The sequence below is a fragment of the Eucyclogobius newberryi genome, unplaced genomic scaffold (genome assembly GCF_026437365.1).
Source record: "Eucyclogobius newberryi isolate DKJ021-1_F unplaced genomic scaffold, fEucNew1.0.hap1 SCAF_6, whole genome shotgun sequence".
Taxonomy (NCBI): Eukaryota; Metazoa; Chordata; class Actinopteri; order Gobiiformes; family Gobiidae; genus Eucyclogobius; species Eucyclogobius newberryi.
The window spans coordinates 23,753,151-23,778,352 of NW_027316278.1; the positions used below are offsets into that span (position 1 = coordinate 23,753,151).

Consider the following 25,202-nt stretch of genomic DNA (forward strand, 5'->3'; position numbering starts at 1 on the left):
TACTAATATTGACATTCCAGAGAAACATTTTAAACATTAAACAAGGTTGCTCTTCTTTAGCTCTACACGTGAACAGAGTAAAGCAAATGTGTCAGCTCTCATAGAACATTACAAATACTTGGTTAGGAACAGTTTGAACCAGAAACCTCTCAGATGGCTCTGGTAAAGAGAAGCTGCAGTAAAACATTCCAGTATCCAGCATATTCTAGCATATATTCAGTCTGTTCTATCACAGTTTTTCTTATGTCCGTCCATTTCTGACATAACTGAATCAGTCAGATTTACTACTGTGATGTACCTCATCTTATATATAAAAAGATACTTTTTAGCCTGACTTGCTTTGAAAGTCAGATATTATCTTACTATTATATTATATCCTGTTCTCTCACTTATAATAAATACTACTGACCCAGATTGAACTGACAGGAGTCCCACTGCCTGAAAAGGCAGGCCCAGTTGTCAGTCCCAGTTCTCACTGTAAGCCGAGTCACCACAGGTCTTGGACTGGCTTGTGTAACTACTGTGTCTCATGACCAATGAGGACACAGTCCTCTGGGGACATCGCTGATGTCATCATGTGCTTTTTGTTCATCTTACAGGGACAAAAGGGGGATCCGGGACTATCCCCTGGTCTGGCACCAAAAGGACAAAAAGTATGCATTCATTTATATATTAACATGTCATCTATATTTGAGTTTTTTGTCTGTATTATGTTGGACACTGATTTTAATGTCAGATACTAATTTAAATCCTCCAGGGAGAGCCTGGCGTGAGGCCCATCCGTGGGATAACTGGCACTGCTGGAGGAAAGGTGGAGAAATATCTCATTTGTTTTGTCATTTAATTATTATGTCAGTGTAATCCCTCATTTGTACAGGAGTGTTCCATTGTAGAAAAAATATTCAGTTGTTATCAACTGGACAGGCTTACTCAGCGTTGGATAAATATCTGAGTTCCCAGACTCGATTTGCAGATTGAGAATGACTCTTGGATGGGAGTCGAAAGGTCTTATTCTTTAAAAAAAAAAAAAAAAGAGTCCAGATGACTGCAACTGAATCTTTTTTCTACATTTAATATTATAATTTTCTTTCAAAGCAATATGGTTTAATAATACAGTATAACATGTACTTCTACACACTTCAACAGTTTACAGTCACATATGGCTTATACTGTACATTTTAGTAACTTCCTAAACACGTAAAATGAAACATTGGGTGTATCAAACAGAGACAGAAAGGTTACGCTGGTTTACCTGGGCTTCCTGGTGAACCTGTAAGTATTTAATCCTTGTCATGACTATAATATATAATACACTGCCTGTCCAAAAAAAAGCCTCCTGCTGGATAACTGCTGCACAGGTGAGGATCTTTCAGCTGCATCACAGCATTTAAACCCAACTGAGACAGAGGCTTCTCATTTCTGAAACAACTGTGTGTGCCCCTTTTCTTCTGTGGTGACTTTTTTTTGGGACAGACAGTGTATAATGTCAATAATACACAGTCATATACAATATCATAATGTCAGTAATATAGTACTGGATATTATTGTGGATTGTGTGTGTGTCAAATAGTAACAAACCAGAATGTACTTATCCTTCGTTTGTATGCACAGGGTGAACGAGGAGCAGATGGAAACGACGGAGCCAAAGGCTATCCTGGAAGGCAGGTGCAGTAAATCTAGTGGCGCAATTTAGGATGGATGACACGCTTTCTGTTACAAAGACACACATGCATCTTTTATTAGGAATTCAAACCAAACATTTCATCTTGCATTGAAAGGATTGGCAGTAGCATCTGCAGTGTGCTGCATCAACTACTCTTCACAACATCTACAGCTTTATCAATGAGAATGAACCCCAAATCAAATGTTTGTGTAGCTTCATATTGTGTGAGAACGAAAAGAAACACACTGGAAAGTAACAAGGATTCAATACAACTCAAAGTTGATCAAGTTAATTGCTTTACCATCTTTGTGAGTCTAAAGTGTGTTTGAAAATCATTGGCACCCATCTATTAAATTACCAAAACAAACTTTTAAAAAAAGTACTTGCAGGGAGTAGAATCATGCTGTAGCTCTCAATACCTTTTGCTGGAGGTATTGTTGTAGCAATGAGTTGTAAGAAATGTGTTATTGCTTTGTTCTGCTGCATTTAGGGTTTACCTGGACCTGTAGGGAAAACTGGACCAAAAGGAGTCCAAGTAAGTCTTTTCAACAAAAAGTATATTGTGCATACCATGTGTAACCCTTGCTTGGATAATAAACTGTGCCTACATATTTTATGTGTATTGTCCTGTATGGCTGGTCCATGGGAGATCCCTGATGCGGGGGTATGTGCCCTTGGACTACATCGTGGAAGCCAGCACCATGCAGTCCATGGGCATATACACTTGCCTCAAGGCCTGGCTCTTCGGCACACGATGACACTACATTTGCCACACTGTTTTTAAGATGTTACTTACTTTATTAAAGAAAAATATTTGTACCATTTAATTAATTCCATTATTGCACAGTCAAAACACAAACACAGGCTCTTGTCACTAATCTATGAATCTTTCAGTTATGTTTTTTATGTCCTCATAGGGCCACATTGGTATTCCTGGTCTTTTTGGCTTTGCTGGAGATGAAGGTGACAGAGTATGTATTATTCAACAGGCATGAATGTAGAACAGTAATAGTATGACATTTAAGAGTATTCAAATCACAATGTCTTTTTTTGTGTTTTAGGGAACTCTGAGTGCATGGGCAGAAGGGGAAGATGGGTTGGCAGGTACAGACTTCAAATAATTATCACCACATTACTGGTTTGTATGGCAAACATATTTAAATGATTGTATATTACATACTATTTGTCTTGTACCATGTTTTGATATTGTTTGAATGGTAAAAGTTGTCCAACAACGCCACCCCAATTTAAACTGGGGAAAATTAGTAAGGCACGCAGATAAGGATTACTGATGAGACAGACTACTGATGAGACAGACAGTTCATAAATTACAAAATGTTTATTATTTAAATAGATAAAGCAAACATTCTAAAACACATTTTAATCAAGACAATTATATTTTTAAATAATTTAATTTAAAAGCTAAAATGCTACCACTCAACACCACGCACTCACACATGAATAAACTCAATAAGACCGTTGGAGTGGGCGCTGAGGCTTAGCCGTGGAGGTAAAACAAATGGGGCAGTAACCTAATAAGCCAAAACAACAAAACAGTGCACCACAAACCAAAACATGGGAACCACCACCAGGGGAATCCACCACGGTGTCAGACCATCAGCCCCTATAACAAAGAGGTACATAATTTGAGTCCAGTGTAGGCACGGCAAAGGGATATGCAGGTAGAGCAGCGCCACGCTCCAAGCAGCAGAAAGACGTCTATATCGCGATATTACTCCGAGCACAACAAAGCGAAGTGACAAAGCGAAGCGGCAGCACCTACACACACACACACACACACACACAGGAGGAATCAAACACTAGATTGGGTTGTTAACGCTAGTTCGCCACTGACCCAGGCATACTTACACTTCGGTGCGCGACTTAGAGCTCAGATGAGGGAGAGGCGAGAGCGAACAGGTGCGTCAAAGCCTATAAAACACGAGAGCCTAAGCGCGTCAGACGATCGCGGATATTAAAATGAGGGGCGCTTACCTAAGCTTGCGGTAGTGAGTGACCAGGATCTGTGGTTACAGGTGACCGTCCGTGCTAACAAAAAGGAGTCTAAGATTAAAAGACAGTCCACAAAATTTAGGAGGGAGACAGAGCTCCGCTTACCTGCCGTGAGGCGCTGGAGGAACACGGAAGTGTGACGCCGGTGGGCGGGCACAATCATGGATCTATTATAAGATCTGGATAGGGTATGACTAGCCGCAGCATGTCGCAGACTCCCCCAGTGGCCACTCCATCGGTACTGCATCGTGCGTCCAGAAAGCTTTTTTTCCCTAGAGTAACTAAAAACTGCTCCTGTTCGGCTGACAGGGGACGTAGAGCTTTCAAAAAAGTCGGATATGGCGGCAATTCTTACATATTTATGGGTCATTGACTTTTTCCAATTTTAAGATTCTTCAGTTGTCTTTAAAACGCATTTTAAGCTGTTAGCTTCGGCTACGCTCTAGCGCGCCGCTCTGGCCAAGCTCGTGACCGTCTAGACCAATCAGAGCGCGTGTAGGTGATGTGAACGGGCCGAGATGCCGTGGAAGAGCCCAAATGCCACGACTGAGCTACAGGCGTAAAACTATGAATCTATGAGTTTGATAACTGAACAAATCATGGAACTAATGACCACCACGGACCTGAGGGCCGTGGATCTACTGCTCAGAAGCGATGTCTTTGTGGCAGTACGAGTATTTTGATATTGTTTGAATGGCAAGTTGTCCAACAACGCCACCCCAATTTAAACTGGGGAAAATTAGTAAGGCACGCAGATAAGGATTACTGATGAGACAGAGACAGTTCCATAAATTACAACATGTTTATTATTTAAATAGATAATGCTAACAATCTAAAACACATTTTAACCAAGACCATAATATTTTTAAACAATCTAACCTAAAAGCTAAAATGCTACCACTCAACACCACGCACACACACACATACACATGAATAAACTCAATAAGACTGTTGGAGGGGGGCTGAGGTTTAGCCGTGGAGGTAAACAAATGGGGCAGTAACCTAATAAGAAAACGCCAAAACAACAAAACAGTGCACCACAAACCAAAACGCGGGAACCACCACCAGGGGAATCCACCACGGTGTCAGACCATCAGCCCCTATAACACAGAAAAAAATGTATTAAAAGCGGTACATAATTTGAGTCCAGTGTAGGCACGGCAAAGGGATATGCAGGTAGAGCAGCAGAAAAATGTCTATATCGCGCCCATGCGCGACACACCCAGCGCAGAGCTGGTACAGACCACGGGAGAGCACAATCGGGCAGCGTGGGGGCACAATCAAGCGCCGGCCTGCGCCGTCAGTCCGACCAGGAGGATGTTAGTCTGCGCAAAGCGGGTTACTCCGAGCACAGCGGCAGCGGCAAAGCGGCCAAGCGGAGCGGCAGCAGAGCGGAACGGGAGCGGCAAAGCGGAGCGGCAAAGCGGAGCGGCAAAGCGGCAGCAAAGCGGCAGCAAAGCGGCAGCAAAGCGGCAGCAAAGCGGCAGCAAAGCGGCAGCTCCTACATACAGCGGAGGAATCAAACACTGAATTTGGTTGTTAACACTAGTTTGCCACTGACCCAGGCATACTTACTCTTTGGAGCGCGACTTAGAGCTCCGATGAGGGAGAGGCGAGAGCGAACAGCTACGTCAAAGCCTATAAAACAGGAGAGCCTAAGCGCGTCAGACGATCGCGGATCTTAAAATGAGGGGCGCTTACCTAAGCTTGCGGTAGTGAGTGACCCGCATCTGTGGTTACAGGTGACTGTCCGTGCTAACAAAAAGGAGTCTAAGATTAGAAGACAGTCCACAAAATTTAGGAGGGAGACAGCGCTCCGCTTACCTGCCGTGAGGCGCTGGAGGAACGCGGAAGTGTGACGCCGGTGGGCGGGCACAATGCGAGAGGCTAGAGGGAGCGTAAAAATCAGGGGGGGCATTTTTATGAATGGCGACCGGCATGAATGGCCAATGAGAACGCGGGCTCAGGTCTAAGGGCGGCCCAAAATGCGATATGGCCACATCTTGAAATGTTTCTGCCTGAAAAACTAAATCAATAAATGCTATGGAAATGGAATGTTTTGCCAGGTATAAACTAATCGATGTTACGTTTCGTGTCCATCAGTGTTGTTATCTGTATTACACAGTCAAGAAACCTAAATACGGACTTAATCATGACTTTAGCATGTTTTGCATGTAGATAAACATGTCATCTGAATACATTTGACATGTTGTAGAATGATATGATTAAAAATCCGTAATTTAATAAATCAATTTTAGATCATACATTCCATGTACTTAATAATGACCAGAATTATTTCCATTGACAGTGAAAAAGTTTACTAACTAGACATTTTTTATGGTTTTATATTTTATTTGCGATAAATAGTAGAAAAAGCTTCAGTTGTAGTCATCTGGACTCAGATGACTACAACTGAAGCTTTTTCTACTATGGAACACGCCTGGACGAATGAGGGATTACACCGACATATTTGCGATAAACCACAAAACGTTAATAACTCTAAACTATTGAGCCATGACAATAAATAGATTTACTTTTTTCCGGTTCAAAATCCTTCAGTTTTCTTAAAACCAGTTGTTTAATATTTGGCTTTATCTCACACTGCGCTATGCGCTGCTCTAGTAACTCTCTCTGATTCGTCAGTACGATCACATGGTACGCTAACTGGACGCAGACCTACGTCACTTCTGGGCTGCAGTGTCCAAAGAGCTATTAGCTAAAGGCTAACTGGCGACATGCGCCACTGAGCAGCTCTCATTGACTTGAATGGGCGGCCATCTTGGCTGCTGGGGGCTTGGGCACAATGCGAGAGGCCAGAGGGAGCGTAACAATCAGGGGGGGCATTTTTATGAATGGCGACCGGCATGAATGGCCAATGAGAACGCGGGCTCAGGTCTAAGGGCGGCCCAAAATGCGATATGGCCACATATGCATGAACTGTTGGTATCCATGCATTGATGTCTGGAGTGGATTGTCGTTGCAACCGTGTCCATTAAACATAAGTACACTCAAGTATTTCCTAAAATGAAGATGGAGCATTTATACACTATACATACTGTATATACATGTATACATACAAGCTCTGTTCTGCTCATATTGTCTTTGTGGATGAACGCTGAGACTAATGTGGTTCACTGTGTGTTGACCTTGGCTCAGCGACAAACACACGTTCAGTGTGCGGCCTCTTGTCCTCCCTTTCACTGCAGAGTTACGAGCAGCTGTCAATGAAAGGGCCGTGTCAGCTTTTCCAAACTACTTTATACTCTGAGCGTTTAGGCAAATGCAGGGCGCTGCTGTGTGAGATGCTCAATGACAACCACAGTTTTGTATCAACAGAAATGCATAGAGTTTGGAATGACATGCTTCAGAACAATGGGTCGTGCTAGGCCCAGTAGTTTTGCATTGTACACTATATATTTTCATAACAAACCAAAACAGTTTTTTTATGCTTAGGGGTTTCCTGGTGACATTGGAATAAGAGGACCTCCAGGTCCAGATGCAAATCCAGTGAGTAAAAATCAATAAATGCACATGGGGGGTGCTCTAAAAGCAAGAGCACAGCCTAGTGGTCATAAAGTACTGTATAAGGATATTAAGTTGTGTGCAATTTTGTGATTTGAAGTAGATTGATTTTGTTGATTGGTTAAAAAAAGCTTAATTGATTTTCTCAAAAAAGAAAATCACAGCACTAGGTGAAAATTATATTATTATTATTATAATAAACGATAGCACAACATGCCAATATCATCAAATCAAATCAAATCAAATCAATTTATTTTTGTAAGGCCCAAATATATATATATATATATATATATATATATATATATATATTATTTGGAGAATCTTGGCATGTTGTGTTGTGGTATTATCACAATTGTGTATGAACCAGCCGACATGTTTTCATTTCTATTTTTAGGGTGAACAGGGAACTGCTGGTCCTCTTGGGGTTCCTGCATGGTTTTATTGTAAGTGTCCACATTTATTTCAAACTAAAGATGTAAAGATGATTCTGTTAATCAATAATCATAATTATTCAGGTTACAATATAATAGTAAGTAAGTAATAGTAGATAGTAAGACATAAATAATAATAATTGTGAAATTTCTTGTAGAATGTGAGTGAGTGTCAGTTGTGTGTATAAATACTATCTTCTCAAGCAATTTACTTCAAAATTAAATAGACACAAAAAAAAGCCCTGTCTAGATTATTACCTTTCCCACCATTGAGACAAAAAAAATGATATTTCTTCTTTCAATAATCATAACTAGAATTTGACATTTGGACACCTCTGTTTCAGTAGAAGCGTTCATTTACACGGTGCTTGTTGGCAGGGAGACATGGGTTCTGTTGGGATTATAGGCTCATCAGGACAAGTGGGACTGAAGGTAGGTTTGTCATGTGTACAGCTGGACTCGTCTGATTCAACGCACTTCACAGTATAAGATATATTGCTACTGCAGTTTTATTTTGAATATTTATTTTGAACAAACTCTGCATAAGAAACTCAATTCAATCATGAATACTTATTCAAGAGATGTTTTCCCCTCTCTAAGGGTGAACTAGGAAACCCCGGAGAGTCAGGAATGAAAGGTGATAAGGTGATTTTCTTACCGTGGCCTTTGGCTGTGTGTTTGTCAGAGAACCATAAGCATAATCCTTTTATGAGAGTTAAATCACACCCTGCAGTACATTAGATATGATTTAACCTTTTCTCAGGGGGATCTCGGCTCACCTGGAGAAGCTGGGGGGACTGGCTTTCAAGGTGACAAGGTACTTTGGTTTTGATGTACCTTTGTAATTCAGTTTCAAGGGTGAACACATTAATCCTTTATTTATTTTACTTGCATTTTGTGTTTAATTTTACAGGGTGTCCCAGGCTCTATTGGGTCTAGAGGTGCTTCTGGGAAACCCGGGTCACAGGTACTATATTTTAAAATGTGTTAAGTTAATGTTACAGTTTGTAACATTAACAGAGCCATGAACGACCTGAAGGTGTGCAAATATCTTCAAAAAATAATATGTCTTCAAAACTGCACTAAATATTCAAAGCATTATGTTTTCCATTGGTGCAGTTAATGGTCGTTTTGCTCCACCAGCCTGTAACACAATGATTAGGCACAGGTTTGAAGGCTTTGAACTCCAATTATAAATACTGCAAATAGTCATATTTTTAAAAAGTCATTGCTGTAACATTATACGAGGATATATTATTTCTAATTAAGCTTTTATACATTTAAAATAGTTGGTATTGGTATTATTCAATGACTGGTATTCTGTAACATTTTAACTGTATGCAATATATGTGTTTTTAAACTGTGGACCCCAGGAAGACTAATCATTCTCAAGAAAATGGAGATCCACAAACAAACAAACAAACAAACAAAAAAAAAAAAAAACTGCCCTGTGTTTTTCAAATAGTTTCAGAAAATGTTTTTGTGTATTTTATATATGTGAGCGTGGACCGTCTTATGTATCTACCTGCGTTGCATCAATGAAATTTACCCATGTGGGACAATAAAGGATTATCTTATCTCTTATCTTATCTTATAGATAAGGTGGTAGGTTTCTAGCTGCAGTGTTATTTGAAAGTGATGACTTATCTATTCTATTCTTATCATAGGGATTTCCTGGAGATATTGGGTTCTCATGTCATGATGGTCCACGGGGATCCAAGGTTGGTGTTTGAAAACTTTGTGCATGTTGTACTTTTTTGGAGGAAAGACCTAATCAATTTAATGGAATCAATTGTGTTGTGTAGATCAAAATCTCAAATTGCCTACAAATGTATTTCACAGGGTAGAAAAGGCACCAGAGGTTTACTAGGTCCAAAAGGAGTACCTGGACTTCAGGTTGGACACATTTTATGTTTAGTTTTAGGTAAGTGGTAACCGTTTTCTAACTCTGGTCCAGGGGGATGATGGCCCCATTGGCCCTGTTGGACTTTCTGGACAAGAAGTAAGTGGTAGTCCAGTCTACAGGCCATTTGGAGCCTTCCCCTATGTGCTGTATATTAAATAGTGTGGTGGTGGTGATATCATGTTAGCTGTTATGGTCACATACATGTTCTTGTTCAGAGTTTATAATTAACCATTCTGAAGACTGCCTTTTACAACAATTGTGTTCAGGGCCGAGCTGGCAGACAGGGATATCATGGACCAAACGGAGCAGATGGACCCAAGGTCAGTGGTTTGTGATGTAATATTGGATTATCTTATTATCTTAGATGTAAATGATCATATTGCATCAAAGCACCACTCACCCATTCACACACACCAGTTCACCAGTGAACACAGACACTGGGGAAAAGGTACACCACAACAGTATGAAGGTGAGAGCAGGAGGACCTTCTATCTGCTTTATTTTAGGGTTTAATATGCCTTTAAGTATGTTCCAGTAAACCAAGCTGAACATTATTTTTTGACTTGATGGTTGCAGGGTGACTGTGGGATAACAGCCAAACAGGGACAATTCGGCGAGAAGGTAAAACATGTTTTTTCTAGTTACAACTAAAATGATTCATGATAAAACAAACAAACAAACAAACAAACAAACAAACAAACATACAAATATGTTTCTGTTTTTTACACCACAGGGACTGCTTGGTATTACTGGGCCTCAGGGGGTTACAGGACTTTTTGGGAAAAAGGTAAAATGTTTATTTTGTTGCTTGTACACAAATGTGTCAGTTAAAGTGTTACTGTGTAACTTTCTGGAGGTTGAAAGTCACCTGCATGATTCCATGGAATTAGAAAGTTAAAACCATCCTTATACTTACTTCATACTTACTTCAATACGTTTTATATCATAATGTGGATGTGGATTATGGACAAAGGAACAACATTTTCATGGAAACAAACAGGACGAGGCTCCTCCAGGCAATATTATAATTTTGTGGAGATCCAAGTCCGCTCACAGTAATATACACAGTTTGAATATGGTACATGGTTTAGTGCAATAAAAACATAACAAATAAAGAAAAACATGCTTTTATATAAATTTTTTTTTTTTTTGGCTAGAAAGTTACATGGTGGTGCTTATAATACATAGAAAACTGACTTAATTGTCAATATCAAATATAAAGAATCCTGAATTTTGGTAACACTTCACATTATGTTTGCTCAGGGTGATCGGGGGGAAATGGGTGCCTCAGGACCCCCAGGAGAACAGGGGGCAATGGTTTCAAGTTTTGATTCCTAGTTTTAGGAATGTATTTATAGCCAATGATATAGTGATACAACCTCTTGATGACTCATGATGATGAAATAAGTATTCCACAGGGTCATGAGGGATCTTCAGGGAACATCGGCGCGCCTGGCCTTGAAGGGACCCCTGTAAGTGACTAAAAAACATATGAGAAAAATGTGTGTTTTAAAACTGTTGTGGACTCACAGTTTTGATTGTTTGGAAACAGGGGACTCCTGGTTCACGAGGGTGGAGAGGCATCAAAGGACCCAAAGGCAAAATGGTGAGAAGTTGCCTTCTTTCTTCTACATAATAAGTGCTTTTTAAAATAAGCACAGGCCGCGTTAAAATGTGATTAAAAACATGTAACTGTTTTGTTCAAAAATCTAGAATCAAAGTCAAATGTAAGGTTTTGTGGGGTCCGAGGGGACCTAATGGAAACGTGGGAGAGAAAGGGCCCATGAGTAAAAAAGTATGTATTTAATATTGATGCATGCGGTTTTTTAAAATATGTTTTTTTACAACACACAACTTAAACTAAGAATGATTATTTTTAGAAACACCTGCCAGTGTGGCCCTATAGTCATATGTCATATTATACCATTTAACACTGCACATATTTAACAATTTGCAGGGTTCTATTGGTCAACCAGGAATATCAGGCCTCCCTGGGGAAGAGGTACACATTTTATTTATTCTAGTGTTTAGTTTCAGTAATAGAGCAGTGACTTTTCTGTATCTGTAACTTGTGACTGGTTTGCTTTGGTCCTCTTCTAGTCCAGCTTTAGAACCAGGTTTAATCTGAGTTTAGTGTCAATAATCATACGTTTTTACTGCTGCATTTGGAAGGGTAAGCTTGGAGAACCTGGTACAAGTGGACCCAAGGGATATCCTGTAAGTAAGAGTAAGAGTAAGAGACAAATGGTTGTTCCTTGTGCATCATAAAAAAAAAAAAAAAAAAGATTAATTGATGATTAATCCCTGTAGGGGGCAGCAGGACCAGCAGGAACAGTAGGGCCTGTTGGGGAGATGGGGCCGTGGGTGAGTTCGATCACACTGTGAGCTCCCTCTGGATCTTTCATTCGCTCTGAAGACTCGTGATGTTCTGTGGTTCAAACAGGGAAAGTTTGAAAATACAGGAGAAAGAGGGATCTCCGGTGAACCTGGGGAAAAGGTAAAAATGTAAATATTATTACTAAGAAAATTATGAAACAAATGTTTTTGTCCACATTTGTTGTTTAATACATGTATTCTCAGCTCTGCAAGGGTGACATTGGGTTGGAGGGAAATATAGGAGCTCAGGGCATGACTGGTGCAAGAGTAAGGATAATCTACTCTAGCCATCTACATATTCATCATCCAATGTCTGTTTTGTTTCTCTTGAATCACGCAACATTTCCAATTACTGTTATTCATTTTGACAGGGTGAGCAGGGTTTTGATGGGGAGAGTGGCTCAAAAGGACCAGATGGCCAAAAGGTAGGTCAAGATTGTGTTCTTTGTACTACTACAGCCCTTCTAATATTGAGCCTACTCTACAGCTAACTAGCCATGTCAGTTATATTTCAACTGAGATACATTAAGGTCTGACTTAAAACTGCGCTATTGTGATTACTTTTTATCCCTCAGGGTGGATCAGAATGTGTAAAAGAAGGAGATCCAGGTGAAACTGGACTTGAAGGAAAAGTGGGACACCCGGGGCCTCTGGGATTGATTGGTGTGAGGGTGAGTTTAAGGTGCTAATCTCAGAAAGATTTCTTAACCCAATTAATGAAAGATATTTTTTTATATGTTTTTTAGGGTTGGGAGGGGAAACCTGGCAAAATAGGTGAGAGAGGAAAACTAGGAATGAAGGTTTGTAGCTCACAATATATTGTTTCATGTATAAACTATAAAATAATGCCATTAACTTACTACATTTTTGCGCATGTGTCCACTTGATGTTTTGTGTGAAGGGAAGTCAGGGTTACCAGGGTCAACTGGGCGACAAGGGACAATCTGGGAAACAAGGACAAAGAGGGGTTCTTGGACAGAAGGGGAGCAGAGGAACCACTGAGCCAGTGGTATTTAAAAATAATAAAACATTCATATTCACAATAATGTTATTCATCATTAGTGATAAGGTATTGTTCTTTTTGTACAGGGTCCTTCAGGGGAGACTGGAAAATTGGGCGCTATGGGCACAGAAGGACTGAAAGTATATGGGAGTAAATTCAATAAAACCATGTTGCTTCTTCTTATCTTCCTTAAGCCTGTCTCCTTGAATGTTGTCAATGTCCTTTTTACACAGGGTCTTATGGGACCTGAGGGCCCAGTGGGACCTCCGGGGCCAATTGGTGAAAAAGTTAGTATTTATTAGTTATTCTTTGCACGTTTTTGTGAGTCTTTTTAACATGTTTGATTAGGGTCCACAGGGAGAGGACTGTACAGTTGAAGGCCCGGCTGGTCCTCAGGGTATCAGAGTGAGTGTAATATAAACTGTAGTTTATGGTTTGTTTAGAGGGACTTTTATTTTTACTTTTATCACTCAGGGCTCAGCTGGAGACAAGGGAGAACGAGGAGCCCATGGTGACCCTGGAAATGTTGTGAGTGAAATTTAAATCACACAGCTACACGTGTTCAGTATGAAATAATTTTGGTGTTACACATAGGGCAAATACCTGTATTTTGTATTGTTTTAGGGAAATCCAGGCCTAAAGGGACAAAGTGGAAATAAAGGACAAAAAGGGGATCAAGTAAGGACACAGCAAAGAGAAAGGACATTTTACCTTGTGATTTTGTGATTTATAAAAACTATTTCTGCAAAAGGGTCAAAAAGGAAACATTGGAAAGGAAGGAGCAGCTGGTTCCCATGGTGAACAGGTCAGTCACTATAGAATTTAGCAAACAGACTTTATACGTGTGAAATTGACTCAATGATGATGAAATTCCTCCTACCCAGGGACCAGATGGGCTCCCTGGTCCACTGGGTGTTGTGGGACGAGACGGACCTGAGGGTTCATCAGGAGAAAACGGACTTCCTGGAAAAAGTGGAGGAAGAGGTATAAAGGTGATGAAAACTTCACCCCATGTACACTAAATTAAGGTCTTATGGCCAACGTTATCTACTTAATGTGATACTGACTTTTTGGAGCATTTCACAATTTTATATTTTTTTCCATTGACACAAAATTAATGTTCCCATTATGCCTTGCAATGAAACTTTAATGTTCTGTTTTTTAGGGAAAGCCAGGAGATGATGGAGAGTTGGGATTATCAGGTCGCCCTGGACATCAAGGTAAATGTGGTTCAACTGGACCTCCTGGAATACAAGGCTCAGCTGGACCAAAAGTGAGACATACAGTTCAAAGACCTTAGTATATTTACATTAAATTTGTTTCAGCTGCAAAATCTGCTGGTTTCAGGGAGAAAGGGGTCTTCCAGGTCAATTTGGCAGCATGGGAAAGATGGGCACTGCTGGGGGGATGGGATTACCAGGACAAAAGAGAGCAAAAGGAGCCAAAGGACGACCTGTGAGTTTGTGTCATTGTGAATTATGCTTATACTTATACATATGTTTGTTATATACATATGTGTTTTCCTTTTGTACTAGGGAGATTTAGGGGATGAGGGATATCCAGGTATCCTTGGTTTCTCTGGACCAAAGGTGGGCATGCCTATTTTTATTGGCTAAATTCAACAGTTGTCAATACAAAAAGCAACAGTTGAACTTTATCTTTAGGGACCACAAGGGCATGCTGGTCCCAAAGGGATACAGGGACCCGAAGGACCCAGAGGGCTGAGGGTAAGGTGAACAAAAAGCAAAAGCTGTTGAATCACAAATGGCACTTGTCTTCAATCATACATGGTACATTGAAGGGTATGGTCGGAGCTGTTGGCCCTGTCGGCATCACAGGCGCCCGCGGGCATCCTGTGAGTACCTTCTAACCCATCTTATCTGTTTTCTGTTCCTCTATTTTGGCATTGATAAAGTGAACCTTTGTTTCAATTCCTTTCCCCTAGGGACATCAAGGCGACAACGGAAGTCAAGGAGACATGGTGCGTGGAGATGTTTTGATGGAGCTATTAATGTGAGCTCAGGAAAGACATTATTTACTATAGAGACGGCACACCAAACCCCCAACCTACTTTTGCTTTCAGCGTTTTCATCTCCTATTGTGCCTGTCTGTTTGTTAGACTCACAATGACACTTCACGGCTGAGGAATTCTTGTCAGGGTGATGAATGTTGGCTGCACACTAAGGCTTTTAAGAGTTTTGTTTGTTTATTCTCATATTTAGTTATAATTCAGTCCGCTTACTCCTAAAACAGCAACAATCGAGTTAGACTCTTAACACGATTGTTGCTGTTTTAAGAGTCTAACAGTTAGAGGATCATGTCGTGCTAAAAATTATGGAATCTGTGGAAGAAAAATATTTGAAAAGTTTATATAAAAAAAGCCCACTGCCTGTTGATAATACAATATGAAGGACCCATGTATTGCTATGCTTGATACTAGAGTTGTGTGATGCATTTATTTTTTAATTGCAATCTGATCCCAGTGAAGATTTTCTATTTTGGTGGTTTTGTCAGATTGAAATTCCAACGTTTCTATTAAATGCAGCTCCAAAGTTGAATAGACACTTTTTCCCACACACGCCCTCCTATTGGCCAGCCTCTGTCATGTATTAAGTGTTTGACAGGTCAGTTCAACCAATCACATCAAAGTGTGATCTTTCAGAAGAAGCAGAAAGATGATGTAATCTGTTAATGTGCATATTATTTTAATTGATAGAAAATCTTCAAATATTCTTTGTCCTCCATCTTCCAGGGACTGCAAGGCCGAGGGGTAAGTCATTTGTAATATAGGTGCAAAATGTATTTTTTCTTGTCTCCATAGAGATGTGATTGATTCGCCTGGAATGTTCCACAGTTTGGCAATAAATGCATCTCATTTATGAATGCAACAAATTACAGGATTTGTTATAGCTTGAAAAAAACATTATATTGTAACATGCATTTTTATGTGTGAGCTTGACTCTCCACAGATCTGTGGTCTCATTTAAAGCGTTTGTGGAATTCTTAACAAGTGTCTGCCTCAAACTCACTAAATTTTCATCTCTGAAAGTTCAGATGCACAAAGTTCAGCATTTTTGGACCGAACCGCTCACTGTAGGTCAAGTTGTCAAGTTGTCTTCCACTTAATGTGAAAAGTGATGTAGGTAGCATTTTTTTTAACAAACACATGCTTTATAAATGAGGCCCCTGACCTTTAACTGTCAACTGCTTGTTTCCATGGAGATTGGTAATTTCAATGCAATAATCTTGCCCATTACAGGCTGAGCAATAACAGTTCTCTGGAGACACCGTTAGTGAGACCTTTCGTCCGAAATGTTACATTGCACCTTTAAAATATCTTTAGGGATCACCTGGATCTCCAGGACCACCGGGACCACCAGGACCACCAGTAAGTCCTTATTCATGTGTATGCATTTTGTTTTTAATGTGTAGCTACTAAATTCTAGTCTTGACTGAGTGAACTTGGAAAAATAAATAAAGGAACAGTTTGAAACTATGTCAGACTTCAAAGGGGATTTATTAGGTTTCGTTAATGTATTAGATTTGGATGATGTCATAATCTCAGATGGAGGGCAGGGCCTATATGTAGAAATATCCACAAATGTTGAACCTTGTCCACAAATCTACCATATAAATCTCATAGCTTAAAGTCCTTTAAAAAACGTTATCTAATGTAGAAAAATGGCACAATTTTCTGCAGACATTGTGAAACTATGTGCCAGTTTTTGTTTCATGTGGATAGGCCCAGTAATTACAGAGATATGAACCAGGTCAACAAATCTGCAATCAGACTTGAATTCAATTCTGCAGCTCTCTAGTCTCAAGCTCAATTTTCTAACTATAGCATTTCTAGAATCTCATGTGAACCCAACTTCGAAGGTCTACAGATAAAGGATTAATGTGTATGAAATAAATCCTTGTCTGACAAAAACAAAAATTGATGAATGAAATGAAAAAGGCACTGTTTCATTTGGCACCAGACAGCACTTGTCTTGTCCTTTAACTATTGTTAAGTGTACAATGCCAGTGATAGTAGGTTCTCTTTGTCTTTTCGGGTCTGTCTTGTCAGTGGTAAATCCTTATGGCTAAATTATTGTATATAAAATAGCCCCATTATTTCCTTTACTCCTTTTTGACTATTGTAGAAAAACACTCTTGGTGTCACTTTAGAAACAATGGTAGACTGCTATGCGTTTTTAAAGTCTGAGGTTTGGTTCCTTTAACAAATGTTCTTATATTCTCTCCGTGAGAGCTTTCGTGACACGGAGCGAACAATGTTTGACCAGGGTAAACAGATCCTCCAGACTCTGCATCATCTGAGCGCTCTGATTCAGCGTCTGAAGCAACCAGCGGGAAACCATGGCAACCCAGTACGGATATGCAAAGATCTTTACCACTGTGAACAGAAACTGAAAGATGGTAAGAACAGATTTGATGTATGTATTTTTGGAGGAAAATAAGAATATAATTATACCCTTTTAGGAAGTTATTGGATTGACCCAAATCTTGGTTGTTATGCCGACGCTATTGAGGTGACTTGCAACTTTAGTGCAGGAGGACAAACTTGTCTAAACCCAGTCACACAGTCCAAGGTCAGACTTATTTGAATTTTCTCACTCTCAAGTCAAGGATGAACAGACATTAACTACCATTATGTCCACTGAACTGTGTGTCTCTGTATTGCTTTCACAGTTTGAGATGAATGTAGGCCGAATCCAGATGCATTTTATCCACCTCCTAAGCTCCAAGGCTGTTCAGCACATTATCATTCACTGTCTCAACTTGTCTGTGTGGGCCACAGGACCCTCACAGCAGCCTTCAGAGCACTCAGTGTCTTTCAGAACTTGGACTGGGGATAAGATTCAGGCTGGAGATCCCCGGGAGCCTCTTGTACACAGGGATGACTGTTGGGTAAGTAATAATAACCAAAGATACTTAATATATATACTTAATAGTTATGTTCAAATTTCAGATCAAGGATGTTCACTGGCACCAGACACACTTCATCTTCAAAACGGATGCCCCAAACGTGCTTCCTATTGTTCATGTGTTCAGTGTTGCAGCAACAGCAGGCGCACGCTTAAACCTGGAGGTTGGGCCGGTGTGCTTCCTGTAGTGTGGACAAACAGTGGAAGATCAGTCTGTTTGATTTGAACTTGGACAATATGCTTGGACTGCAGAAGGTGTCATAATGAAGCTCAAAACATTCAGAGATGGAGACTGGAAATGGTTCATCAACCTTGTTTTCAAGACTCAAGTGCAAAATAAAAAGCCATACATTTTTCCAATGAAAAGAGCTTGGATGTCCTTTGTTCTGGTGCCTTCATATTACCTTTCTTTTTTGTTTGTCAAACTGCTTGAAAAAGGCCTGCCTCTTGCAAATAAACTGAGCCAGTCAATCAAGTAGAAGTCTGTATGACCTTGTTTCCACCTTTGTTTATAACTAATACTTGAATTAAAATGTCGGTGCAAAGTGTCAAGCAATTCAACAAGAAAAAAACATTTACCTCTCCTTACAACTTGTTAGGACAACACTTACTTTTCCCTAATAGATAAATCTGAAATGTTTGCTCAGGAACGATGTTTAAACCGGCTCCTATTCGACTGAATGATTGAACATAAGACAAACACAAACAGGTTGTTTTAACTGTAGTGTATTAGTTTAAATGAATCCACATTGCCTTATCTAGGACACATGGCATGGCGGCCTCCGTCAATTGGAAGGTTCACACCAGTGATAAAACTTGCTGCATCTGATGCCAGGAAAGCAATGGTTTGGGCCACTTCATCCACCTCGCCGGGACGACCAAGGGCATGGGTTTGTTTTGCATTGGCTAAAAACTGGCCGAAAAATAGACATATAGTGAGTTGCTTTGAAGTTACTATTTTGATAATGAGACACATATAAGTATTAGTAGTAGAAAAGTAGTAGATAAAGTGATGTGTAATGTTACCTTTGCATATTGCTCCTCATCCAGTCCTGCCCTTTTATGAACCTCCGTAATTATGACACCGGGGCTGATAAAAGAGAAAAAATATGAAAGAAAAGTCTATTAGGGCTAAATATGTATTTTAAAAAAACTCATAATAACATTACACCTACCAAACAGAGTTAGCTCTCACTTGCTTGCATGCCAGTTCTAAAAAGAAAAGTAAAATGTATGTTACATGTTACAATATTACAAAGGAACAAGGGGAAATCCTATACACGGTCAGTGTGTTTATTTGCTAGTCTAGTCCAGAATGTTTCACTGATTTGAGCGGTTACATTTTCTACAAGAATAGACTGTGTACAGGGGGTTTAACAGCTTGTTTCTCCTCATTGTAGGCAATGTTCTTTTTACACATTGTGACAATAAAAATAAATCTCCAACCAGATGGTTAAAGAGAGCTAAAACAGTAATAGATTATTAATTCTATTCTATTCATTAAAACCATTAGAATATAATGATTACTTCATGCAAATCAGAATAAGGTTTATTGCCATTTTGTCAATGAACAAAAATTCAAACATAGGAACTTGTCCTGGTGATCCAATGAAAAACAAACAACAAAACATTGAACAATGAATACAAAACAATGGACAATGAATAGCTCCGGATATATATATATATATATATATATATATATATATATATATATATATATATATATATATATATATATATATATATATATATATATATATATATATATATATATATATATATATATATATATATATATATATATATATATATATATATATTATATATATATATCTATATCTATAAATATAAAACCATAGCCTCCTGCCCGAGGGGGAGTGGCTCAAATAGTCTGTGTCCAGGTTGAGAAGGGTCGGCTGTGATCCGACCTGCTACTCCCAGAGTCCTGGAAACGTACAGGTCCTGCAGAGATCGAAGTTCGCGGCCGATCACCTTCTCAGCAGAGCGCACAATGCGCTGTAGTCTCCGTTTGTCCCTGGCTGTGGCTCCAGTGTACCACACGGTGATGGAGGAGGTGAGGATGGACTTAATGATGGCCGTGTAGAACGGCATCATCATCTCCGCAGGCAGCTTTGCATTCCTCAGCTGCCACAGGAAGTGGTGAGCTCCCACTTGAGGTCCTGGGTGATGGTGGTGCTGAGGAAGCGGAGGGAGTCCACAGTGGAGATGGGGGAGTCTGAAATGGTGAGGTCTAGGGGGCTTTGACCTCCCTGAAGTCCACGATCATCTCCACTGTCTTCTGGGTGTTGAACTCCAGGTTGTTATCACTGCACCAGGACACCAGCTGGTCCACCTCTTGTAGACAGACTCATCCCTGTCCGAGATGAGCCCGATGAGGGTGGTGTTGTCCGCAAACTTAATTAGTTTAATGGAGTCGTGGCTGAAGGTGCAGCAGTTTGTGTACAGGGAGAAGAGCAGGGGAAAAAGTACACAGCCCTGTGGAGCTCCTGTGCTGATAGTCTGTGTGTCTGAGTCATTCTTCCCCAGCCTCACGCACTGCGTCCGATCCGTCAGGAAGTCAGTGATCCACCTGCAAGTGGAGTCAGGCACATTGAGCTGGGCGAGCTTGTCCTGGAGCAGAGCAGAGAGGATGGTGTTGAATGCCGAGCTGAAGTCCACAAACACGATCCTGGCATAGGTTCCCGGGGAGTCCAGATGCTGCAGGGTGAAGTGGAGTGCCATGTTGATTGCGTCATCCACAGACCTGTTGGCTCTGTAGGCGAACTGCAGGGGGTCCAGCAGGGGGGAGGTGAAGGACTTGAGGTGGGGGGGACTAGGCGCTCAAATTACTTCATTACTACAGACTTCAGCTCCACAGATCTGTAATCATTAAGTCCAGTGATCCGGGGCTTCTTGGAGACAGGGACAATGACAGACGACTTGAAGCAGGCTGGGACATGGCATGACTCCAGGGAGGTGTTAAAAATGCCAGTGAAGACAGGGGCCAGCTCGCCTGCGCAGTGTCTTAAGGTGGTAGGGGTAACACTGTCTGGTCCAGCAGCTTTTCGAGGGTTGGATTTACAAAATAGTCTGCACACATCCTGTTCCTGAACTGTGAGAGGGGTGGGGGAGGTGGGGGGGGGGGGGGGGGGGTTGGGTTGGCAGAGGTGGCCACAGTGGGGGAGCATATTATAAATGTGTTACTAGATTGATATTATATAAATGCTTTTAAGGTTTGCATAGAAAAAAAATCACAGTAGAAAATGCAGTGCGGAAATTACGGAATATTTAAATTCTCAACTCACCTAATGCTATGCAACGAGTAAACTGGTCAATAGCAGATTTGGATACACAGTAGGCCAATACATTTGGAAACTATAACAAACATAGATAGTAGGTTGGTTGGTTATTTATTGTAATATTAATGAGGTTTAAGTATAAAAGAAAGAGCACATACTGATCTTTGCCCATTGACACTGGACACGTTGACAATACATCCTTTGGTCTTGATGAGATGAGGCACACACAGATGAGTAAGGTGGTAAACAGACCTAGCAAGATGTCTTACTTTAATAAATACATTTCAGCTGTAAAACTCTTCACCCGAGACTTCACCCTATCAGAGACTTACCTGACATTGGTGTTCATGACCTTGTCATATTGAGTTAGGTCAGTGGTCTCAATGCTGCCCATGGCAAGGATACCAGCACTATTCACCAGAATGTCCAACCGGCCGAAGTGAGCAATGGTGCTCTCCACAGTCTTCCTAACTGTCTCCTCATCAGTCAAGTCTCCAGGAACAAGCAAGGGCTGCTTCCACAAGGAGGACACTGGATATTGACTACTGATTGACCGTTCGCTTTCATGTATTCATAGTTTTCATTTTAACAACATAGCTGCTAAGTGCTGTAAAAGACACATTTATAAATACATTTATAAATATGTGTAGCATATTATAAATAAAAAATAATTCCCTTTCCAAACCAAATTGAAAAAATAAATAAATAACCAAAGCAAAAAGTGATTCAGGTCTCGTGCTGCAAAAGTCATACTGTACCTCTGCTGCTCCGCAATCTTTACATTGTTGGGCAACTTTGTTTAAATTGTCCAGATCACGTCCATTCAGAGCCAGCAGCGCTCCCAGTTTAGCGAATAAAATGCCCGTGCCTGCTCCGATCCCCGAGCTGGCCCCTGTTATTAAAGCCACCTTTCCTCTCAGAGAGGACACCTATTGGAGAATCAATTTGGTCTGAGTAATACAATTTACAATACATCATAAATTGATAAATGAGCGTTTTTACACTGCATACACTAACACGGACCTTACATGCTTCTTCTGTCGCCATGTCAGATGAGTTTTAATGTAGTTTAACCAGTTTAACTGGCTGCACAGGCTCAGAGCAGTCACTAAACTATTTACATGTGTCGCGGGATGTTCGGGCGTGATTTGTCCACTATTGATGACGTGTACTCCATAAAACCACATGGCCTAAACTACTAGACTTATTTGAAACCCATTTGTTGAGTAAACTGACCCAGTTAAAATAAAATAGACCGCGATATTCATCATAATGTGAAGATTATATTTTCTTGAACTACTTTATAGATTACCAAGAATAATAATCTGGTTAAATTCCACATTCATCCAGGACTGCTCCATCATAGAAACACATTCCGTTGTAATTATATGGACACCTAATACAGTAAAACCAATACAATATTTTACTATAATACAATAAACTCTACACTATAATAGCATACTAATAAATTGTTGAAAAAAAGGAAATGCAATCATGTCTAAAAGAAGAGACAAACAGTTGAATTGGTCCAACAGATTAAAAAACATTCCATTTATTACAATACAATGCAGTGATGTACAAAACGATCCATGATGTTCATGTTTTGACGCTTAGGTCTACCCAGCAAACGGATTGGCATGAAGGCTCACATCTTTAATGCGGGTCTCCGTGAGTGGTCTGAAAGTCTTTTCATTTACAGGCAGTTTCTCCAACTCATCCAGTGTTTCAAAGCCATCAATAATCCTACAAGACAGATAAAGTGTTACTGATGGGAGTAAAAAGGCCCATAATAATGTACATGCATTCTTTAGTTTAGGCTAGCAATAAAACTCCAATGTTGAGGGACAAATTTACAATTACACTGAAATACAATTTGTACAACAACACACAGTGTGCACACTTGAGTAGAGTAGCTGAGTAATGGTACTGAAATAAAGCCGTCACCACATACTTTCCAAAAACAGTGTACTTCATATCCAGATGTGGTTGTTTGGCGTATGTGAAGAAAAACTGTGAGCCGTTTGTGTTGGGTCCATTGTTTGCCATTGAGACGACTCCTCTGACGTTGTGCTGAAAGAATCACCATAAGCTTATGTTGTTAAGTAGCACCATAGACCGTTTATATCACAGACTGACTGATATAAATAGTCAGTGATTTCATCTAAAGTCAAAACTGAACAAGTAGGCTCACTTTCATATGTTCACTGTACTCATCTTCAAATTTTCGGCCCCATATGCTTGTTCCTCCTTTGCCAGTACCTAAATTGAGCATAGCCAATAGTTAAAAAAGAAACGCAATGAACAATATACGTAAAATAGATGTTGACAAACCCGTAGGGTCTCCGGTTTGCACCATGAAGCCTTTAATGTTTCTGTGAAAGCTGCAGCCATTGTAAAAGCCACTGGCACACAATGCTAAAAAGTTCTGTAAAAACACAATGACTTAACCAGTTACATTACTTACAAAAAAAGTAGATAGACCAATTGATCACGCAAGCATTATGTACATTACAGTCCAAAGCATGGAGAACTTACCTCACAGGACTTTGGAGCGCGCTCACAAAACAATTCAATTTTAATGTCCCCCAGGTCCGTGTGCAACGTGACAGCCTGCCGAGTTGAGAAGAAAAGAAACGTATTCGTAAATGTGTTTACTGCTAAAATAAATTACAACAGTCTAATTATTGACTAAGCTAGGATATAAGTAAATAACAGTTCAATTTGAATTTGTTTTAACCTACCATAGTAGAACAGCAGCAGCGATCCGGAAGCGGCAACTGTATGAGTGCGTTCGAAAAACAAGTCCGTATGGAAACTAATCATCATCGAGAAGGTTCCTTTTGTTAAACTATTATTACAATAAATATATAAAACACCTATGCTATTATCTTTAAAATACACTATAGTATATTTTCCATTACATGAAATGAGAGGATGAGTCATAAGCTGAATATTGTTTATTGATGGCGCACCGATCAACTCAGTGATGTTTGGCAAACATTAGATGGAGTGGACAGAAAAAAGTACATAGCCAAATGTAACAGACACACATGACATCTTAAAACAGGCAACAAAATTCAGTACCAAAGAATTGCTAGGGATGACACACAATATGCGTAAGGAGCAACTATTTACATAGAAAAAAAGCACACATGGGCCTATGATAATTTAGACAACATTACACACTACATCTCAATTAAAACGACAAGTTAGCCTACTCAGTTCACAAAAAACATCATTATGGGGTTTTCAAGTGGTTCAATAATAAAATTCTTCTAAATCATTCAATGTGTAAAAAACAAACACAAAAAACAACTATAATTAATATTATATTCAACGGCATTAAGGTATATGAAGAAAAGAAAATCAGGAAAGAAATAGCAAATAAATGCAAAAATTGAGATCAGAATTCCTGAGAATTATACTGTTAATACAAAAACATGCATGTCAACAAAAATATATGAAATATGAGCAGACAAACGTTTTTTGTAAATATAATTAAAAAAAATGTATAACACAAGAAAACAGGATTGTCTTTGGTAGTATATTGCTAATGGACTGAGATTATTTTAGTTCCCTTGAATAGTCTAAAATATGAAATTCACTGTCCATGTAATTTTGTATCAACAAATAATGATTAAAAACAGTGCATCATAAATATTCATTAATCTACATACTAATTAAATACCCCAAAAAATGCCTGTAAGTCACTTAATTTTAAAGAATGTAATATTGCACAATTCACTAATTGGAAAAGTGTAATTATATGTTTTGCATTCACTTGAAATAAATAAACAAAATATGTTTCTTTTATTAAGGGCCACACCACTAATAACCAAATCTACCAACAAATAAAACAATTACTGTACTCTGGAAACAAAAACATGTATGTATGTAATGCAAGTTAAACTTGAATGTGGAGATTAATGTTTTCTGATATTTTTAATATACAAATGTATTTATGTTAACCCAATATCATATTTTACTCATATACATTTTCAAGGACAATCAATTTAGAACACCCAAATAGGTAATGATTTAGTACAAAATTACAGTTTGGA

At 39.6% G+C, this 25,202-nt stretch overlaps 3 protein-coding genes and 2 long non-coding RNA genes across 5 annotated transcripts; 3 read left to right on the top strand and 2 right to left on the bottom strand.

The window, feature by feature from the left end:
* Nucleotides 1–2,732: 2,732 nt before the first annotated feature.
* Nucleotides 2,733–7,671, top strand: LOC140347218 (uncharacterized). Its single transcript, XR_011924362.1, has 3 exons — nt 2,733–2,767; nt 7,130–7,183; nt 7,593–7,671. It is a non-coding gene; the product is annotated as an uncharacterized lncRNA (long non-coding RNA).
* Nucleotides 7,672–7,996: 325 nt separating this feature from the next.
* Nucleotides 7,997–8,605, top strand: LOC140347217 (uncharacterized). Its single transcript, XR_011924361.1, has 4 exons — nt 7,997–8,061; nt 8,230–8,274; nt 8,393–8,446; nt 8,543–8,605. It is a non-coding gene; the product is annotated as an uncharacterized lncRNA (long non-coding RNA).
* A 988-nt stretch (nt 8,606–9,593) lies between these two features.
* LOC140347457 (uncharacterized) lies at nt 9,594–18,408 on the top strand. Its single transcript, XM_072433895.1, has 33 exons — nt 9,594–9,631; nt 9,802–9,855; nt 10,799–10,852; nt 10,954–11,007; nt 11,249–11,330; nt 11,493–11,537; nt 11,708–11,752; nt 11,846–11,899; nt 11,979–12,032; nt 12,116–12,178; nt 12,283–12,336; nt 12,487–12,582; nt 12,658–12,711; nt 12,813–12,920; nt 13,001–13,054; nt 13,148–13,201; nt 13,263–13,319; nt 13,389–13,442; nt 13,539–13,592; nt 13,666–13,719; nt 13,799–13,906; nt 14,080–14,187; nt 14,262–14,369; nt 14,450–14,503; nt 14,579–14,641; nt 14,716–14,769; nt 14,860–14,895; nt 15,667–15,684; nt 16,258–16,302; nt 17,165–17,333; nt 17,397–17,506; nt 17,607–17,825; nt 17,887–18,408. The coding sequence occupies exons 1-33, from the start codon at nt 9,594–9,596 to the stop codon at nt 18,028–18,030; spliced, it is 2,418 nt and encodes an 805-aa protein (XP_072289996.1). The 3' UTR covers nt 18,031–18,408.
* A 144-nt stretch (nt 18,409–18,552) lies between these two features.
* On the bottom strand, nt 18,553–22,270 carry LOC140347317 (3-oxoacyl-[acyl-carrier-protein] reductase FabG). Its single transcript, XM_072433719.1, has 8 exons — nt 22,165–22,270; nt 21,900–22,070; nt 21,474–21,652; nt 21,300–21,393; nt 21,148–21,217; nt 19,018–19,054; nt 18,869–18,932; nt 18,553–18,755 (listed from the first exon to the last, which is right to left on the bottom strand). The coding sequence occupies exons 1-8, from the start codon at nt 22,186–22,188 to the stop codon at nt 18,597–18,599; spliced, it is 798 nt and encodes a 265-aa protein (XP_072289820.1). The 5' UTR covers nt 22,189–22,270; the 3' UTR covers nt 18,553–18,596.
* Nucleotides 22,271–22,677: 407 nt separating this feature from the next.
* On the bottom strand, nt 22,678–23,791 carry ppil3 (peptidylprolyl isomerase (cyclophilin)-like 3). The gene is made up of 5 exons (XM_072433088.1): nt 23,677–23,791; nt 23,473–23,566; nt 23,333–23,400; nt 23,093–23,211; nt 22,678–22,884 (listed from the first exon to the last, which is right to left on the bottom strand). The coding sequence occupies exons 2-5, from the start codon at nt 23,495–23,497 to the stop codon at nt 22,758–22,760; spliced, it is 339 nt and encodes a 112-aa protein (XP_072289189.1). The 5' UTR covers nt 23,498–23,566; nt 23,677–23,791; the 3' UTR covers nt 22,678–22,757.
* Between the last annotated feature and the right edge of the window lie 1,411 nt (nt 23,792–25,202).

Coding starts and splice junctions, on each gene's coding strand:
- LOC140347457 (XM_072433895.1), top strand. CDS start 9,594: ATGGCCCCATTGGCCCTGTTGGACTTTCTGGACAAGAA. Junction 14,770..14,859: donor CAGGCGCCCGCGGGCATCCT/GTGAGTACCTTC, acceptor CCTTTCCCCTAG/GGACATCAAGGCGACAACGG. Junction 17,334..17,396: donor TGAACAGAAACTGAAAGATG/GTAAGAACAGAT, acceptor ATACCCTTTTAG/GAAGTTATTGGATTGACCCA.
- LOC140347317 (XM_072433719.1), bottom strand. CDS start 22,188: ATGGCGACAGAAGAAGCATGTAAG. Junction 22,071..22,164: donor CGACAGAAGAAGCATGTAAG/GTCCGTGTTAGT, acceptor ATTCTCCAATAG/GTGTCCTCTCTGAGAGGAAA. Junction 21,394..21,473: donor GTCATGAACACCAATGTCAG/GTAAGTCTCTGA, acceptor ACATCTTGCTAG/GTCTGTTTACCACCTTACTC.
- ppil3 (XM_072433088.1), bottom strand. CDS start 23,497: ATGGTGCAAACCGGAGACCCTACGG. Junction 23,212..23,332: donor AGTACAGTGAACATATGAAA/GTGAGCCTACTT, acceptor TGATTCTTTCAG/CACAACGTCAGAGGAGTCGT. Junction 22,885..23,092: donor AAGTACACTGTTTTTGGAAA/GTATGTGGTGAC, acceptor TCTGTCTTGTAG/GATTATTGATGGCTTTGAAA.